The following is a 21,429-nucleotide window of genomic DNA, read 5'->3' as shown; positions in this document are numbered from 1 at the left end:
CTGGAAGCATTATTGCACATTGTTCAAAAAATAATGTATTTGGCAGTGAAGTAAATTGCTGGCTTTATATTTTGGATACATTTTGGTTACATTTATAGGTAGAAATGACTACACTTTTTTTCAATATGAATACATAAAACTTAGCATATTAAAAAGCTAATGATTATTTAAAAATATTTCTGATTAATATGATGCTTATGATTACCTTGTTGCTCTTGCTTAAAAAAATAATGCATAGAATTTGCTGCCAATAAAGTGTCTATTTTGATTATATTTCGAAGTAGAAGTAATTTATTCTTCAAAAACAAGTTATATATTTCTTTGAAGTAAACATAATGGATAGTTAAGTTTTATATTCACAAAAACTTTTAAAAATGGTTTACAGAAATTTAAATAATATTGTATTAAGGCTTAATAAGTTTTTTAATGATTTTATTTTGGTTTCTAGAGTTTCCCTCAATGCTTTATTCGTCGTGTATTTTGTGCTTTGATGTTTGCCTGCATAATTCTTTTTGTTTTTATATTATAACATGATTAATAGCTCCTGTCCATTATTGAAACTTTAATCTAAGTTTCAAAATCAATGTTTTATAGATATAAAAAAAATATATACAAAAGCCAAACTTACATGAAATTCGTCGTTTTAAGGTAAAATATAGATTACCACATACTTGTCTCCTCTTTTAAGTAGAATTTGTAAAATTAGAAAAAAAAATTGCAACTTATCATTTCTTATTTAAGAGCGGTTGTTTTTATAAAATTAACGTAATATTTTTTTAAAGGCTAGGTTAACTAATACGTTTAATTTACATTAGATTCCCTTTCATACATAATTTTAATTCTAATGTTTACTTTTCGCACTTATGTTAATAAGTGACATTGGTGTTTAACTTATTTGCGAGTGTAACTCTTATGCATCACTCTAATCTATTTTTTGCATATATTCTCATATAATTATTATATTGTTAACTTGTTTTAAATGCAAAATATTCCATTGCTTCAGCTTGTTCACGTGGTTAAACATGGCGTCGATTCTTTTCTCTTCCTGGCTCTTCGCCAAAATCGCCAACAGTGTTCTCAATGTTTTCTTTGTAAGATGCTCACACGTTGGTCTGTTGGTTGCTTTTCGAATCATTTTCGTTGTGAAGCGTGTCACTGCCTCAAAAGAAATAATAAAAAAAGCTATTTCTGGCTCAATTTTATTATTTTTTTATTTAGATTTTCAAGGTCAATTGTTTCTCTACTCTTTACTGAAATGAAATTTTTTCCCACACGGGAAAATTACTCTGATGTCACCCCCTTCTGAATTAGTGAAGTTTAGTCTTTCAAAATTGCTTTAAATACTTGCTGATAAATGATAACAAATTTAGGATAAATTGTTATTTTTTAGATACTTTTAAGATACATCATTCTGGTACATCAAAAAGATAATATAACATCTTTCTCTTATAATTTTATTGCAAAATAGTTTATAGATTTTTTAAATAAATTTTTTATATGCTCTAGCGAATTGGAATGTTCATAACGTAATAATTACAAACAGTGCTTATTTAGTGTCATATTGTATTTTCTCCTGTTCTTAAACTGAGCTTTTAATTTTGCGTCTCTAAATTTAATGTTATAGTTTTTTTTTTTTTTTTTTTTTTTTTTTTTTTTTTTTTTTTTTTTTTTTTACCTTTGCTTAGTAGAATATATATTACAAAATAAATAAATATTTAATCGAAAATTAAAATATTAAAAGACTAAAGAATTCAGTTTTCCCCCTTTTTTTCAAATAATTTGAATGAAACAAGATTTAAATTCTTATAAATTTAAATTCAATAATACTAATATATTAAGAATATTATTTTTAATATAAGTATTATTGATTTTGAGTTCAAATGTTATAAAAAGATATTACTTTTCTCCCAAAAAACGTTAGTTTAATGGCTTTTATAGAATATTTGAAATCCCGTAATATTTTTGATGCTCTAATCTAAAATAATTTTTGGAAATAAAAAAAAGGAATGTTAAAACAGAATTTTTTAAAAACATTTTAATGAATATTTTCCCTAATTTCATCACACTTCAGAAAATTTCTGCGAAAATACGGGAAATACGGGCATAGAAATATTTAAAAACTATGGCACCCTTTAGAAAATTAAAACTGATGTATTTCGTTCCAAAATTAACGAAATTACTCTGTACTTTATCTTAAATTTTATTGTGATTTACTTGGGTTCATATCATACTTCAAGTCTCATAATTATAACTAAAACTTGAATAGTACTATTCGTAAAATAACATTTAAAAATTAAGCATTGCTATTATGATAATTTCTTACCTAATATGATTACTTAGTTTAGCAGGGCTGATTGTGCTCCGGAAAAAATTCGGATTTCCGGATTTTTCGCTAAAAGTTATCCGGAAGTTTCCGGAGATCGAAGGTCCAAACGTTTCAAAAAATCATTGATCACAGAAGTTTCCGGAAATCAAATTTTCAAAGGTGGAACTTAAAAACACAGTTTATTTTATTTGTATGTAAGGGAGAGCCAGAGAGATACTTTATAAACTTATATATTCATGATTAATATTCATTTTTTATTAGTAAATAGTTGTTATAATCATAACCTTAAGAAAGACAGGCATATTTGTAAATTTTTATTACTTCTCCAGGTCATCATAGGTATGTGTAAATGGTATAGGTATGTGCAAAATTTTAAATATATTTTAAGTAAACTAAGAAATATTGAGAAAAAGGAAAAAAAAACCTTGTTTAAATTTTTTTCTAATTTTTAAATTTAAACCGTTTTTTTTTTTTTTTTTTACTCAAGAAATTTTCCGGAATTTTGACTTGGACTCACAATCACCCCTGGTTTAGTACAGGAACAATTTAAAATTCTATTTACAAATGTCACATTCCAAGATTGCGTTAGGAATGTAATTTTAAATATCTAAATTAGGTTTTACATTTGAAGATGTAACATAGTTTTTTACTAAATTTTTTTATTCGTTAACGTCCTATACCAATTAATAATCTTCATTTACTTTTTGCTGTTTTTTTTATTGTTCCTCTAAGCAAAGAACAACAATACTTGTTTTCCAATTTTGCGCTATTTAAAAAATCTGTACGCAATTCAAATACCCAAAATACATTAATCTTTTCTTTAAAAAATTTAAATTATTTTAAGAATTGCATTTCTTTTTTAAAATTGAAGAAAAATCAAAATTTAAAATAATAAATTCGACGCACGTAAGAAATAAAATAATTTTCATGCTTAATTAAAAAAAAAGAAACTATATTTCTTTTTTTCTTCTTCTAATTTTATGGAAGTTAAAATGAATTTCAAACTGAAGCAAGAAACTTTAATTTGTTGTCACGGCAATTTAATCTTTTACTGATAAAATGTTCAATGTTAATTTATTGATAAATGATAAACGTTAATTTTTTATTGATACATGTATTGATTCAAAGCCTCCGCTGTCCTGTTTCTTGTACGACAGGTGCTAGAACCATTTAGCAAACCTGCTTGCGTAGAAGAAAACACTACGAAAGCAGCTAAATGACCGTCGACTTCCATGTACCACTATAAAATTCGTTTTTTATTCCCGTACCAGTTGTTGCAGACGACAATATATTTCTGCATCTGGCAATGACAGCAAACATTCTAAATATACATGAAAGAAGTCTTAAACAATTTCCAACTATTAGCAAGCATGCATCAGTGCAATTTTTATGTCCTCTCTACGAAAAAGAGTGCTATCTTTCCCAATAAAACAGAAATCCGCCAGGGGAAACAGAAACGACTTTTTAGAGCCTTACTCCCTCATATAAAACGGATAGCTAATTTTCGTCTCTGATTTATTGTCGTTTTCATGACGTTTTTACGAACTTTTGGGGGTTTCTTTGGCCGCGCATGAGTTTTCAGCCTGTGGGAGATGCTTTTGCAAGAGTTGAAATTGTCTGGCGCCTATAGGTCTCTTTGGAGAGTACCTAGAAAACAGAGAAAGTTCTGTTTAAATTAAGATTCATGCGGATAAATCAGATAAAATAGGAGCACTAAAAATAGGGATGTTTTCTGTTTTCCCATTTTCTTGGTCGATCGTTAAAAATTGCGGACTCTTTAAATTTAAATGGAGGCATCATAATAAATTGATGCATTAATCTTTTGCACTAAGATAAGAAATTGTTTACGTCTGCAACTCTCTTAGTCGCTTTATTAATAATTTAAATGAGTCATTAAACGAATCTGTTTAGAAATTTAATTATCAGTGGAGTTTAAAGTCACTGGGTTCTAGTGTTTTCTGTTATTCACATTTACATTATCACGGTGTTTTCTGTTATTCTTATTATTTAGGGATAATTCTTTGTAATATTTTGGATGTAACAGAAATTTGTTATGATAATGCATTTGTTTCGATGTTAACATATTATCGCTACGGGTATGTTAAGTCTTAACCTGTAATTCGATTATGAATTGATAAATTGTTTATTTATTTGTTTGTTTGCTGTTTATTTATTATTTTTTTATGTTCTTTTTATTAATAATTGTTTTTAAAAATGTAAAAATAGGAAGTATATTTATCCATTATTTAAAAATATATATATTTTGTGATTCATAAACACTGCTCTGTTAATAGTTAGTGAAAGAATGCCTTCTGCTACCTTATCATTCTCCCAATTAGATGATGCATGAAAAACTAAAACATCTCCAGATTCACACCAATTACAGTTCTAAAATAAAATATCGGTAGTGATACACTGATCATGGATTAGAAATCCCTTGTTTTAGGGATAACCAGGGTGGGTTTAACTTTACATGCAATGCAAATGTGAATTGAATTGACCCAAGAAGTCCTCTACGGAGGTGAGTTAGTCTTACTACTTGATACGAATTCTGCTCCAGGCTCGCATCGACCACAGTGCTGAAGTTAAAATATCCTCAGTGGTAGGGGGATTACGGATTACAATCCTCTTGCTGTCGGGATAACTGTCGGTGAATTTCGTGTTTTTCCTCTTCATGTAACGCAAATGCGGGTTAGTTTCCTTAACAAGTCCTATACAAAAGCTAGTTTATCCCAATGCTTGATCCATGAGTTCACTTGCCTTCTTGGTTGGGTTCAACATTACAAGGCTTCGGAAGTCGTTATATGAGAATTGGGTCGGCTGTTCAAAGTCGGTTATAAAATGAAACAAAATACTTGATCTAGGTGTTACCTTGTCTTTTGGGCTGGGTTTAATGTTACAAACTACGAAGTAGATCATTATTGAACGATCGAACGGCTGTGAACTATCTATTACCTCTGAAAAGCTGGTTATAAAATAAAATAACAAATATTATTTCCAAAATGGAGGAAGAAAAAAGTTTCGCAATTGAAAAATTAGAACTTAAAATTTATATACAGAAAATCCCCAATGCATTAGATTTTAAATATTGAAGATCTTTTTTTTTTTCATATACATTTATAATGAATCTATATTTTTCTAATAAAATAAGGCTTTTTTTAAAATTATTTTACTTTTTTCTTTTATTATTTACAACCATATAAAATTATTTGTTAGCTGTTACTCAAAGGTGCTTTAAGTCATTATTTTTACAAAATAAGTCATGCAAGCAAAAGCGCAATAAATAGTAATCTTTCTATTAAACATTCAAATTATATCATAAATTGTAACAAATCATTTTATTTCATGCTTCACTATATTTTAATTGCGTTTTATTAGTTTAAGAAAGGTTCATTTATTCCAAATTTTTTTTCTTTCTAGCCGTCTTGATCCATATTTATCGTTAGGTTTGTGACGCAATGGTTCATGCTATCTTATTATTAAAATTAATTGCTCCATAAATCCCTCCATAAATTGTTTTAATTTACAACTGCCGCTTCAGAAAAATACAAGAAAAAAAGATAGCCGGGGAAATAAAATGCCACGCATATTGTTTTAAAAGCTCAGCTGCGCTGCAGCAACATGAATGTTGCAAAAATTTATAGTTACGGGATTAAAATGAACTGAAATCGTAATCCTAATTACCGATCGTAAGTGAAATTATAAAACCTTGTTAAAAATGAAATAAAATTTTAATTAAGTATGTGTAATTATATATGTTCTTTCTATTTCATAAGCTCGTGCATTTTATTATTCTCGCCGTTGTTCTTTATTCTTCAAAAATTAATTTCTTTCCCTCACTTCAATTCATTGAAATAGCGAGGCTCTTTTTCTTTTCTCTTATGTTGAGCCTTTTTTAAAGTATGATTTACCTTGTAGTATAAATAATAACAGGGACTGAATGGCAACTTGCATTTCTTAATTATGGCTATTAAAACCACAATTTGAATTTTAACGTTTAATTAAATTATTGTGATATTTTTTATCGCCTGCTTCTTTCAGTACGTTCTCCGGGTTAAAGCTATGTTTATGTTTTCTTAAACCCAGCTGTCTTTAAATCTGACGGAATTATTGTCATTGAATTGCGCTAACATTTGAAATAAAATAGAAAAGAAAAATGTCTCGGTCATTTTGTTGGTAGTAAAATTATTTTTAATGAAAAGAAATAGAAAAAAAAAGTTCCGAGATCTAAAGAAGGTAAATGGAAATAAATTTTCGTTTTCATTTTAAATGTTCCATTTTAAATGAAATGAATATCTCAACATTATCAAGCGAAAACCTTTTCCTAACTTAATGAAACACGAGGAAATGTTTTTCCAATTAATTTAAATTTCTTCCAACTTTGAACAAAGTCTGGTTTCACCAAAGATTAATGCTTTACCTTAGTTAACGCAATTACAAACCATCATTTTAGAAAGTGCAAGTGCGTTTAAACGAAAAAGAATTTGAAAAACTATCAGTATTCATAGCATATATTGCTTTCTTAACTGTACTTGCGTAAAAATTTGCTAGTCTTATTTTGGAAGTAATCGTTGTTATTTATAACTATTATTTAACTGAGTATTTTTCTCGCTAAAATTTAGTCGCGTTAATGGATCCTAATTTTAGTAGTTCATTATTAATGATGTGGATTCTTTTCAATTTGCTTTCCTTCTAATGTTTTGAATGTTTGCTTTTATTTACTTCCTAAGTTTTAAATGAATTGATTATTGTTTAAAGGGGACTTTTTACAAATTAAATTTATTTAATTCAACCCAATGTAGAGCTTTAAATATTTTTTTCAAAGTTAATTTACAGTAAAATGTACATTTTCTTAAAAGTAATAAACATGTTTACTGTTTAATAAACATTTTCTTTATATTTTTAGAACGTTTTTAATTTTGATTAGTTTTAAATATATTCAGTATTTTAATAAAAACTCCGTGTGTTGTATGGATTAATTTCGAAAATTCATTCCAGTTTTTTGTGGCTTTCCCCAATATTAAAAAAAATATCATTAATAACCAAATTTATTACTCAACATAATAGTTAATGCTTTCCTACAATTTCTGTAATGTTTTAGTTGCATAATTTTTACAATGTGTCCAAAAAACTCTAAGAAAAAATATAAATTACGGAAAACAGGAATGTAAATCTGAAACAAATATCCAAATCACTTAAAATTATACTGTTTTAGGCTAAATTATTATTTATTATTTGTTTACATAATCTTAAAAACCTCAGATAATACTTAATACCCTGAGATATAATCTTAATACCCGAGAATCTTAAATACTCAGCTTTAAAAAAGGTTTATCGTTTAAATAATTTTCGAGTTAGCGATGAAAAAAATTATTCTGTTTGAATTAGTATTTTAGTAGTTTTATCTGTGTTTAGAAATGTATTCTGTCAATTATATTCCCAAATATATCAAGATGATTCTTTTAAAGTGTCTCAATTTTTATTGAAATACTTAGTTTTCTAAAAAAAATGAACATAACTTTAAATGATAGCATATGACTTTCTGAACTACATCTTTTGTCTTTTTTTAAAAACTCCATTAGTATTAATTTTAAGATCATTCTTTAAACATTAATCTTTTTAAATCATATGTTGTTTTTATTTTTTTCCCACAAATTATTCTTTGTGATGGTGTAATTGTAATTTTTAATAGATATTGTATTTATAATTGTTAGAAAAAATTTACAGTTGTGAACTGCAAATGGAATATTCGTTTCATGCAAAGCCTCACAACTGTTAAAAGTAAATGCCTCGATACTTTGGCCTCTATCCCATTTATACAAGTTAGAATAAACAATCTTGAAAGAAAATTTATATACTAACTCAAGAGCGAACCACAGGCTATTACGTTCGAAGTAAGAAAAATAGACCCTCTTTTATTTCTTATTCTATCATTATTACTATCAGTTAATAGTAATTTATTTTAAAAAATTTTATTTTTCAAGTAACAAATTTAACCAAGTATAATTTCTCTAAAAGGTATTGCAGGAGCATCGTATCTTGATTAAATATCTAAATTTATAATTGAAATTAGGAAAAATGTAGAAAGACTGAGATGAACGAGGCAATTTCCCTTAAGAGGCATTTGTGCCATTAGTAATCTAGAAAGAAGAAAAAAAGGCTAAAAATTTTCTGTTTTTCTAAAAAGACATTTTTAAAATTAAACTTTCGAAAGCCTTTTTTTTTTATATATATATATACTGATCAAAAGAAGGATATAAAAAATAAAGCAGTATAGTCTCCACATTTTTGGCGGCAAATAAATTTTGTTTTAACGTTTTTAGTTGATTATATTAGTTAGACGCTTATATGCCACTTCTGAGAACTGCCAATATTGTTAATATGAAATATGAAAGTTTATTACTTAAAATTTTCTGCTGAAAAAAGTGGGAAAAAATATTAAGTTATTCGTTTTCAGAAATATAATTTTGCAAAGGGGGATAAAATCACATTTAATTCAATAATATAGGTAAATACTTAGGGTCTTAAATGAGTCACATTCCTAGGGGCACGGCAGGAATTAAAAATACTTAAAGGATCTGCAAAATCCAGCAATCGTTCTGAACTTTAATATTTAAAAACAAAAATTCAATGTTATCTTATCTCACTTGAAATTGAAAATATATAATCTTCCATGCAATGTTATAAAGTATAGGTTATATTTGAATCTATTTATAAATATACTGTTTATATAGAACAATTTTTACCTTTATATTTACAAGAATTAAAAAAAAAGCAAGAAAATGTTAGCCATCTGTTGTTGAAATAACGTGATAGCATCACTGGCATTCATCATTCTACTGGGGCATCGTTTGGCATTTCACTTGAGCTCCATCTGGTGTCATAAAATTGCATTTCGCGTGACTGAACGTATAAGGCACGCATTACCTTATGCTCATCTGTACTCTGATTGAATCATTACTCTGTTCGACGTATTAAATTGCCAACTTGTAATCACTTTTCATAAAGTACGTACCTATGGACAGAATCGATTGAATAGATCTCGTACCTAATACAGGCTTTTCTGAATAATGTTTCCTTGATTTTGAGTATTGTTCTGACTACTGTAAAATTGTTAGGGGGAAAAAAAGAACATTATACATAATTTAGTCAAATAATTGATTGAAAAATTATTCACCCTTTGTTTCATTGAATTATACGAGGTTTTTGGATTATTATGCTATAAAATGTGCTTAATAAAGTAATTTTATTTATTAATTTATTATTTTTATAATAATCACCCTTGATGATTATGGAATTATTATTTATTTTTTTCACAACATATTATATAATATATAATAACATAAGGTGTTTATTACATGTAGTGTTGCGGAATCAAGTCGTTCATAGCTCAGATAATTAAAAAAAAATCACTTTGGCAAATTAAAAAGATGGTCAAATTATGTTGCATAACTAATTGGCAGATTTTTTCCATGTTTTTTTTCATATTTTCTAAAAACAAAATAAATTGTATTTGGAAATTAATTAATTTATTTTCGACAAAGATATTATTCTGAGCCGGGATAGCCTGTTTGGTAGATCACTGGGACCATGTCATTGAGATCGTGGGTTCGATCCCCGCAGGCCGAAGACTCCCCTTGTAGTAAATGGTGACTGATTCACTTTAAATCTGTCGAGTCACAAAGTCCTCCATGTTCCCATAACAAATCAATACCTCTGGGGGTTCTGATCCAGGAGATCCCTTGTTTTCTGGATTGGGATCAAAATTACAAGAATACGGAGTTGAGCATTAGTAGTCGTAGCAGTTATTTTAGTTAAAATTTCAATCGGTAAACAGTTAAACTATTAAAAAATTGTTTTTAGCTATTAAAATTCTTTTTCACCTTAAATTTTTATTTTTAATTTTATATACTATATTTTACGCAAAGTCAAGGCTTCTCTAATAGTAAATTTCAAGAATCTGCTTTTGATATGAATATTCCTCTTATAATTGTGTTAATTTCTATTTTTAATTGAAATGAAGTTAAAAATAAAAATGGGAATTAATGATAAATATTTTACCTATTTCTCATAAATGCAATAATAATTTTTCATAAATTTACGTCGAAATTATCTCAGTAAACATCAGAAATAGAAGATTCGCATCTCATTTCCTAGGGGGTTTGCCTTTTTTCAATAAACGTGAATCCCGAAATATAAAACGGGAGCTCTCTTCTTTTATTGTCAGAGTTAGTTTATAACACCGTTTGATCGTCTTTCCTTTCATACGTAAAGTCGTTAACGTATGTAACGTCGTAAACTACGTAATAACTGATTCCAGCTCTGGTATTAGTAACTGTATAACTTTTATGCACCCTTATTGAAGCGATTGAGATTATTTCAACTGTGCTCATTTTTAATTTACTTAGATAAAAAAAGTAAATAACGGTAATCTTGTGTAAAGCACTATTTTCTTTAAAAACTGAAGTCAAAGAAAAACTAGCTGGCTTGATTTGAAGATAGATAAGACTACTTGTCATATTTTTACGTACTTGTATATTTTTAAAAACGTATAAGTTATTTTAAAAGTAATGCACAAGTAAAGAATGGATACTCAAATCTCACAAAATTTTCTGCGTTTTTTGACAAAAACATTTCCTGATTTTAGGGATAACAGGAAGGCTGGTGTCGCCTCTTTTTGCTGTTTTATATATTCAATAGCACTTTCGATAGCTTTTAGTTCATCTGTATGGGAAATTTTTATATGTTGATTTTCATCGTCACTGTCTTTATCATCTTCGCTAGATTCATTTTCATTATCGAAGATATTAACGATCATTTCATCGATAATTTCGTATTGTTCGTTAGCTTGTTTTCCTGAGTGTTTGGAGGATAAAATTCAGAATTTTTTTTCCCGGCTGTAGTTTTAAAAATAAACTAAAAAAAAAAAAAAAAATTCCTTGAAATATTTGATAACTCGGTTAAAGTGGAAATTCAAATAATTCGAATAATCGGGACTCTATTTGCTAGTAAGAATCAAAAGAGTATTATAATTTTACCTGTTTATTTCTACGAAATTATATTATACTTAGCACCGTCTTTATTGAGTTAATATATACATTCGCATCCATATGACAGAATTATATATTATTCATTTGTATATCGTGATACTAAGGTAAAGGAAATTGACAGTAATCGATATGTGCTTTTTAACAACCGATCGAATATGATAGGTGAAGGCAATTCAACTTCATCGCGTGTTCTTTACGGTTACAGTTGACCCATTCATCTCGCCTGGGCCTCACGGAACTGTCTGTGATGAAATAGTGTTCTTCCGGCCTGCAAGATCACTGACTTTTTTTTCCTTTCTTTTTTTTTTTCTTCTCGTGATCGCTTTTCACGCTCCCTCACTGATAAGACGCTGATGCAGCGCTTGTCACTACATGAAAGATTATTTTCATCAAATTTTTATCTGTGTATGTCCCACATGTGTTTTTGCCTTGTCCTCACTTGTTATTCGGCTTTTGTATGTAAATATTCGATATTGATTTTACCGAAATTTGTGATGCTGAAAAAGATTAATCTGAGGTATTTCTCTGACTTACAGTTATTTTAGCAGTCTGAAAAATAGATAAGCCATCAACTATTGTGTATAGTATTTTGGTATTATTTATTATCTGTTTTTCCTTTGGTGGGGTATACTAGTATCGGTAATATAATATGTAGTTCAATTTGAATATTGTGGTTCAATATTAAAGGGAGATATAGGGTCATGATGTAATACATAATATTGAATGCGAATTTTCTCATTTTAATGCTATTGTATTTGATGAACATTGATGATTTGTTTTAAAAAATTAGAACTAACTTCATCCATTAGCACATCCAGTTTTTAAAATGTCCCATAATTGCTCCTAAGCTCATAATTTTGTTATTGTTGACATATTTCTTAAATATCGTATTAAATTTTCCATTCTTTTAAATTCTATCAATGTCATTACTACAGTGTCAGTAATTACGGTTAAAAGTACCGGTACTCAGGGTGCCGGTACATTTTTCCCTGAATTCCATTTTACTGGAACATGTTACGGTACAAAAATCATACACGTATAACGTAATTTTTACAGTAATAATAATCGTAAAATCGAATCACTCTAAAAATATTACTTTAAAAATTACGGTACATAAAATATTAAAAACGGCTTTTACAGTAAAATGGACTTTACGGATGAAGTCCAAAGTGCCCGTACTTTATACCGTAATTTGATCCAGAATTATTTACAGTGTATCATTTTATGCTGTTGGTTACTTATTCAAGCTTATTATAAATGAATTTTTTAATTTTTGTTTTAATAAAAATTTATCGTATTTCTTTTGTACTTTTTCCCATTTTCTTTTGTTTTTTATCTCCTTTCCAAATAATAGTCTTCTCTAAGTTTGCTTAATTTGTGAAAAACATTTTAAACATTTTCTATACAAAATATTTAGTATAGATGTTTGTCGTTTTTAACAAGCTCCTTTAACTTTTTCTGGTTTTTCTAAATAATATTTTTATCATGAAAGAATTATAATTTTTCATTCAGCTTCTTTTTTCATATTTATTGACGTTAAAGTTATTTATTTTGTTATATTCTGTGTTATAGTTACATTTTATGTTTTCTATTATTTTGTACTGTCAATAAAAATAATTGTCAATAAAAATAATTGTCAATAAAATAACTGTCAATAATTTTGTTTGTCAAATAAAATTGGTTTATTAATAAAGTGACATAAAATACCGCCTCCCATTCTTCATACTGTATGATGAATCTCCAAAAATAAATTTCTTACACCAAATTTGAAATCCAATCACTTTAAAGCCATTTTCATTCCATCCTACTCTATTATTTGCCCTCTTCTTCGTTTCCAAACGATTCTCTCTTCGAAATGCCTTGCTGTTCAACAGTGAACAAAAGCTTCGAACCATTCATTTATTTAGGAATCGTCTGCAATGACGCGACGCCAAACTTCAGTCTTGCCAGAATTTCCAAGACTTTTCAAACTGGCTATTCAAAAAGTGGAACATATTTGCGGATTATTCTTTTTCTTTTTTTTCTTTCTTCCACGTCGTCGTCACCAAGGATAACTTCATGTAAAAAGGGAAAGAGAGGCTCGGGGAATGGAAAAAGTGCCTAATCTAATGGAGCGTGAACTGTCAAAGAAAGCTATCGGACCATTTACTCTAAAAAGAAGATTCATGTTGCTTTTTTTTTAACTCTTAATTCAATCTTCCAGTTTGCAACCCATTCGTATTGGACTAAGAGTTTTCGGTTAAGCTGGATGCATTAAAAGCGTTACTTTGTTGCTATATAAATGTCTAATTCTTTTGTCGTCAAACCGGAGGACTTGCCAACTAGATAAACATTGTATAATCAATTAAGTTGAAGCATTAATCTTAAAGATTGATGCATATTTCCAATTTGTAATATCAGCAGTATACAGTTTACTTTTTTTCTGATATTATTAAATTTAGTGTTTTTTATTTGAAACTAAAAAACGAGCTAAACGTTGAAATTTATTTTATTGTAATTCTAACAAAATTATACATAGTAAATTTATCGTCTCACTGCTGACTGTGAGGAATTTTACTGTTTTACTGTTATCATGCATACTGTGTTTTACTGTTACAATGCAGACCTTGTGTCACCACAGTGTCATCTCCTATGTATGTGTCGTACGTATATTTCGTAGATCAATTGTAAAACCCGTCTCTTTGCAATGCACTTACAAGTCTCACAGCAATAATAAGCCCGATTTTCTTATTTGTTTACGACATATGCATTTATAATCACAGGTCAGTGCCATAACCACAATGCCACTTCGGCTCTTTTATAAATGTCATAGGTTACTTGAAAAGCAGAATCTTTTCAAACCACCGATGTCTGCTTGCAATGCAACTATATGGTTCACTGCAATATGAAGTCAGTTTTCCAATTTGTGTACGACACATAAATTCATAATGACAACTCAGTATCTTAACTGCAATGCCATCGCGACTCTTTATGTGTGTATGTCGTAGGTTAATTGTAAAATTCTGTTCTTTGCAATGTATCTATAGCTATATTTTTCAATTAGCCTACGACATGTTCTTGCATGAATTATGTTTTTTCTCTATTCACTTCAGTTCTGTAAAATAGTTACTATTGTACATTCTATACTACAATAGTTACTAGTGATATTTCTTCGGTGATGTTACAAAAAAGTTTTGAAACTTATTAATCGGAAATGCATGTATATGATTCTAACATTAATAAAACATTAAAAGAAGTATTTTTTGTCTTTTCAGATCAATAGGGTACGACTGTTGTGAGGTGATGTGTTGACCGTCTTCTCTTTCTGCCTTCTTCAACTGTACTTCTCTGATTCTCTTGTCGTTGTAACGTTCCGCCGCGATGACGTCATCCCACCAGGGGACTATTTTACTCCGCTTCGAAACAGCAACAAGAAAAAAAGAACCCAAAGCCAACTCTTATGTATTAAGTGTATCGCGCGCGTATGTGTGTTTTTTGAAACAGTTGGCCTGCTGCCGACTCTTAATCGAACTTCTGACATTTTTATACTTTAATTGTTTTCCAATTGACTCTCTGCAGTTGGTCAGCTAATCGGTGATGACTTCACAATAACTACAGACCACCGGATTCTACAAGATGAATCCAGGATTTTAAACACAATTTGTAGTTAAAAAAAAGTAAACTGGTAAATTAAATATATACATCAAATAATTAAATCTACTTGCTAAGCAACTTCATGAGTACCTGATGAATTAAGATAACAAAGAGCTGCTTGTATGAATGGTATTTGTCCCTTTGGATGATATGATAAACTAGTCGATTCCTTTATAGCGATTTTTGTTGTTAATGTCATAAATATATTTGGTTTTATGAATCTATTTTCTGTTAAGAAAAAAAAAATCAATTTTAAAATATGTTATTTCAGTTTATTGTACTCATTATAAGCTGTTGCTGTGTTTAATATGTATCTATAAGAATATTATTATGATAAAAATGCACTTACATTACAAATGACCTTTTCAATCGGCAAATTTCTATGTAAATTAATGTCCAATATTTTGTTTCGAAAATGTCGTAAGCTACCGCCATCTATCGACGGCTTTAGTAATAGTACATTAAAAAAAATTTTGATTTAAAAAAATTTGATTTCTAAAACAAAATGAATGTTTAGAGAAGCATTAAAAAACAGCTAAAAACGTTTAAATGCGGGCATTAAAATAATTACATTGAACAGGTTTTGTAATGTAAGTGGGTGTTAAGATATATTAAGATATACATTAGCCATTCAAGGAATATTTATTATAAATCTCAAACGTCTAAATGGCGTCATTTGAGGACAGTGATATTAGTGGATATTCCCTGGATGGCTAGTTATGAAATATAGCAGCACTAGTCTTTCCGAAGATGGTTAAATGACGTTTTAAAGAGGTCTTTTAGGCTTCTTGTGTCACAAACCCATTTGGAGTTTCTTTTGCAACTATGTACTCTTTAGCATTTTGTGTCCACTTATTATTTAAAGCATTTTGCTATTATGAAGTACCAGTGATTAACCAAAGGAACATAGTACACATTTAGAAGTTTAAAATACATATAAGAAGCTAATGGACAACCCCAATAAAGTATTTTTTCGCAAAAAATTAACAACTCTAATTAAACTAGTTTCTTATTCATTAAAACCATATTACTCGATTAACCTAAAACTAAAAGGCATTCCCTGTGCTGAAATCTGTTCATTTTCGTCTCGATTTTTAACTTTGTTGGTTTTTTTTAATCAAATGATCAAAAAGACTAATTGCATTTTTTAGACTACAAAGCATATACAAGGAAAGAAAATAATTTTAAACTTCTATCGAATGCGTAAATTAATTTAACAAGATTCAGTTCATAATCATTTCTAATCGACAGTAACATTTTTCAAACTGTCTCTTCTAAATTTAACTACTCATGAGTCAGGAATTTGAATTCTTCATATCTAATGTAAAATAAAACTATTTTGAAGATTGAAAAATAAATGTAATTGGTGTAAAAAAAACAACACGAATACCTTTTATTTGTAAAGTTTAGGTACTAATAGTTCAACAACCCAAACGAGCTTTTAATTTCGTTTTAAACGGGTTCAAATCATTACTTTCAGCATAAGAACGCCATTCTTAAAAAAAAAAAATTATAAATGTATAGATAGATATTAGAGACGTTTAGAGTTGAATGTTTAGAGTATGTTACATGAAGTTTTCAGTCAAATTTTGATTACTTTCACATTTATCACGAATATACACAAAACAGTCTTTTTTGTGATATTTGTAACGATGTTAACAAGTGGTCTTAATTTCCTTGCCTTTGTTTATTTTTGATATTACTGGGGAGAGGATATTTTTTGCTTACCGTTGGTAGTGCCTTCTAATTTGGGGGCTTTTTTTGTATTCTTCGATGACAACTGGAAATGATTAGTAGAATTGATTGGATATCAGTGGGAAAAAAAAAGAAGCAAGCTATAAATTACTTCAACAACGCAATATATCCACCATATATCTTCTCCCGTTAAGCTTTATGATAGTGTTTAGATGTTAGAAGATATATCTTGGATTCTTAGCGTGAAGAGGTTATTGGATTAAATAAGAAAATGGTACAGCGAAACTAAAAATGTGATAAACGTCTTGAAGTGAATGCTGTTGGATGATTTAAAAAAATGAGTGCGTGTTGTTAGTTTGAAAAAGAAATATAAAATTTAAATTTTTATTCCTCTAACGTTTTCATATTATCAAGTATACAAGGTGCACACTAAACCCAGTGTTAATCCTCTTAACTGCTAAACAGCTGCAGCTATAGTTACAAAAAAGATATTTTGTTATAGTAAGGTGGTTATGGTATAAAGGATAAAACTTTCTACAGCGCCATCTGGTGTAGAGTTTGCGTTTCTATTTCAAAAACTGTTATAACGTATGGTAAGGAAGACAATTTGAATGTTGTTTAGTATCATCGATTTAGAGCAAATAGACTCCTTGTAGGTATAAATACATGGAAGAAGTTTTGTTCTCGAATTCGTACAGTGTGACGTGACAAAACGATCTTATAACGAAAGAAACTTTATTTTCGATGTTAAAAATTATCTTAAGCTTTTAGCATTGAAATTTAAGGTATCTTTTTATAGCTATTGTTATGTAAGCTTGTTTCGCTGCGTCATTGTGTGAAAAGAAGTGTTTAGAGCATTCGTTGTTGGCTATCTTTACAGTTTTTCAACAGGTGGCGCTGTGAGGGGTTTCCTCTTTTAGCGGTTAGCTACTGTACTATGCTTAGACACGACTTTCATTACTGAAGTTGCTATCGTTCAACAGTTAATTGGTTAATTTAATGTGCACTTTGTGTTATAAGTTTAGTTTAACATATCTAAGAGTTATCTTCAATGAAAATATACTCATTTATGTTTTATTTACACATTATTTTTATTCATCATCGCATTTTATTTTTACCCTCTTGCGCAAAACATATTTTTTAAATATCTTACTGAAATCATAGTTTTAATTAATAATAGTGTTTCACAAAATAAATGAAATATTTGGCTATGTTGTTTTAAAAGTAATTTACATTAGCAAATATTTATTTAGTAACATATTTCTTAAAAATTTCTTCTTCAGTATTTTCACCTAACTTTTATTGACCCTGGCGTGCGTTAAATGTGATGATTGGTTTTATAATTAAAATTAGAATGAATCTTCTTATAATGTTATGTTTGGAACGCACATTTTTGTTTATTATAGTTGGTGTTACCTTTTGCCAAATATTTTGAAATGAAAACTGTCTCTAAACATATTGCTTATTTTTTCGAGATTACACAAGTCGCGCTGGATCAGTTTTCATTTTCTAAAGTTTGATCTCTCTAATTTTTATTTTATAATAATTAGAAAAAAGCAATTACATTCTAATTTGAAAATTCAAATGGCTTTATTGGGAATTGTGTACAGATTCAAGTGCTTATGCTAAGAGCTGTTTCTGAACTAATGTAAATAAATCTGTTATATTTTTGAAAACTGTATAGAATTGTATATGAGATTTGTAGTTTAAGATGTTTATTTGTATGATCTAGAATTTCAGAGGCATCTGAATTCATGCTTAATAGAAAATGTAAAATATTACACCTATAAGCTTTTTTATATTTTTTTCTTTAAATCATTTAACGGAAAAAAAGGTTTTGAAATAATTTTAGTTGCTAATTCCGATTTGAATTTATTTTAATTTTGTATCAGATCTTTTTAGGAAAAACAATGTAACATAACTTAGTTATTATTTACTAAAATTCGTGATTATTTATATCATCAGTTGTGACAAATTTAAAAAAATTTAACTACTGTGTTTCAAACTGCTTTAAACTATTATACTGTTTTAAACTATTATAATGCTTGGTATCAAAAAACATAATAAAACAAATATTATGTTTACTTTAGTTCGTCATTAATTAAAGATATAGAAATAATTATTAAAATTCATGTTTTGTAACTTATAAACGTATTGTGGATAATTTATACGAACAATATTACAAATGTAAAAATAATAAAAACAGACATTATTATTATGTTTGTAACATTTTTACTTTAAATATATTATCGTATTTTACATATATTTTTACTTTAAAAATAAATTGAACTTTAATATTTAAAATATAGCTTTATTTATTAATAATCACATTTTATGATTAATTATTGGCAATAAAGAGATTTAAAAAAATATTTTTTATTTATTTTAAACATTTAATTGCTTAAAATTAACCGATAAATATCCAACAAAAAATACTGACATTGTTTTTCCTAAACTAAAGTTACGATTTTATTTTATCATGAATAAAATAACTGTGTTTTACAGTTTAAAAAAACAAACAAACATTGCAATGGTATTTTCTTCAAATGTTAATGACCTTATTGCGTGAACTTAAAATATGCATTCAAAGCAACACAAATGAATGCTGAATACGAAATTGAGTACTATTTTGCAAACCCAAATTTATTTTGAATATTTGCTGTACATTCCAATATAAAATTTTATGAAACATGTCATATCTTATGAGCTATCTCTGTAACTAATGTAATGAAAAATATTATGTCTCACCTTTTAAGTGTGCTGTTGTAATTTTGGTTGGAAAAGAATCTTCTATAGAACTAACGTCAGAGAAAGTTCTAGGATCGTCGTGTTACAGATGATCCAACTTAAACTCGTATCGAGAACATCCACAGAATACACTCCGCTTTTGTTAATATTATTGGCACTCATTTTCACAACACTAAGATATTCTCTTTATAAAGTCAAAATTGAGCTTTATTTTACACAAGTATTACTTTTATAACGTTGAACCACGAAATCTTTCAAATTTGCTGCAACTTATTTGTGGCGAAAAGTTTGAAGCATATTACTATACTTTAAGAACTTGTTCATACGATGCTATGATTCAACTTGAACGGAAACATGTTTCAATTTGATCCGATATTAAAGTTTCACTTAATTTGCTCCGTATTATGCTTCAAGGTACTGATACTATTGTTCAACTGAAACAGAAACATGTTTCAGTTTGATGCCTTATTAAAGTTGCAAAAAATTTGCTCCAAATTATACTTCAATGTACCGATACTATGGTGCAACTTGAACGGAAACAAGTTTCTATTTGATACCTTATTAAAGTTGCACCAAATTTGCTCCTCATGCTTTTAAGTACCGATACTATGATTCAACTTCAACGAAAACCTGTTTCAATTTCATACCCTGTTAAAATTGCTGCAAATGTGCTACGTTTTGTGCTTTAAAATACTAAAATGTCAAATTGAACGACAACGCGATTCAACTTTTCACCTTATTGAAGTAGTTGCAAATTTACAACGTTTTATGCCGGTTTCAACGTTTTACCGATGTTTCAAATAGCTTAAACTTCACTTTGAATTTCGGAATGAAATTTGACCACACTTATGTTTTGACTTCAGATAAGTCAATCTCAACTTCTAACTAGATAACTTGAATTACTTTAGTTTCAAAATTCACTTAGGCGTAATAATTTGCAGTATTTAATACATCAATTTAACTTTTAATGCCAATTAAACGGGCAAAAAATGTACAGTTGTGGATATTCTCGATATGATTTCTTTCAGATAACTGAATGAGTTTGTTTTAACGTACTCATATTAATCGCTAGAATTTTAGTTGCAGTATACTGTTGATTTAAAATTCTTAAAGCCTGTGATAAAACAATTACATAGATTAAAGTGAAACCGCCTCTCCTTATGTATTGGTGCTATGGAGAACTAAGCTCAGGCTTATATTCGAAGAATATCTCAAAATGTTCGAAGAATATCATGTAATGTTATCGTTTTCTTTTAAAATCATGAAATTTCAGCAGCACATCTTTAAAGTCATTACCTTATATATACATAAACTGTGTGTCCATTTTTTCCTACATTGCCTCAGATTATGAAAATGAAGCAGGGAGCAAAATATTACTATAAAATATTGTCTATCACCGTATTAGCTGGCCAAATATGGCGGTTAAGTGTGAACGTGTACATTTTCTCGTGTGTATGTGTGTATGAACTGTGTGAACGAAAACAAAAGAAAAACACTCTTTTTTTTGGTTCAGTTCTGTTTTTAATTGTTTTTTAGGTTATTATTTTTTTAAATCCGTCTCGTCCGTTTCAACCACTTCATTGGTCAACACTCAAAGAACTCTGATCAATATAAAGCCGCTAAGATGCACAAGTGATAAGTTTTCTCAGCCCTACCTAAGAAAATGGAAAAAAAAATAAAAATAAATAAAAAAAAATATATTGCGAATCAATATTGTGGATTGACGGATAAACCGTTTTCATTGCTAAGTCTGCGACAGATGTATTGTTATATATATATTATATATAAATATATATATACATGTCCGTTCTGGGTCAGTTTAATGTCACCTGTAGCACTTAGCAATATTAAACACATTCAGTAGTAAAATTGTGTCTTGTGTGCTTATTTTATTTACTCTCTATTGAGAAATAATCAATATTTTACACATATCTTGACTATATTTTTTATATTTTTAATGCATGATATAATATTACA

At 28.4% G+C, this 21,429-nt stretch overlaps 1 protein-coding gene across 1 annotated transcript in view; it reads left to right on the top strand.

The window, feature by feature from the left end:
- LOC107454516 (uncharacterized) overlaps window positions 1–17,079 on the top strand; it is a 94,946-nt gene extending 77,867 nt beyond the window's left edge. Inside the window, exon 4 of the mRNA XM_016071728.4 lies at window positions 14,631–17,079. Coding sequence (XP_015927214.1) covers window positions 14,631–14,654 — 24 coding nt within the window. The 3' untranslated portion in view covers window positions 14,655–17,079. The remainder of the gene's footprint in view (window positions 1–14,630) is intronic.
- The last annotated feature ends 4,350 nt before the right edge of the window (window positions 17,080–21,429 follow it).

This window comes from Parasteatoda tepidariorum, chromosome 3 (genome assembly GCF_982258835.1).
Source record: "Parasteatoda tepidariorum strain Cologne lab strain chromosome 3, Ptep-v5.0, whole genome shotgun sequence".
NCBI classification, from domain to species: Eukaryota; Metazoa; Arthropoda; class Arachnida; order Araneae; family Theridiidae; genus Parasteatoda; species Parasteatoda tepidariorum.
Note: the sequence above shows the minus strand (reverse complement) of the source record. Positions and strands in the feature narration are given on the sequence as shown.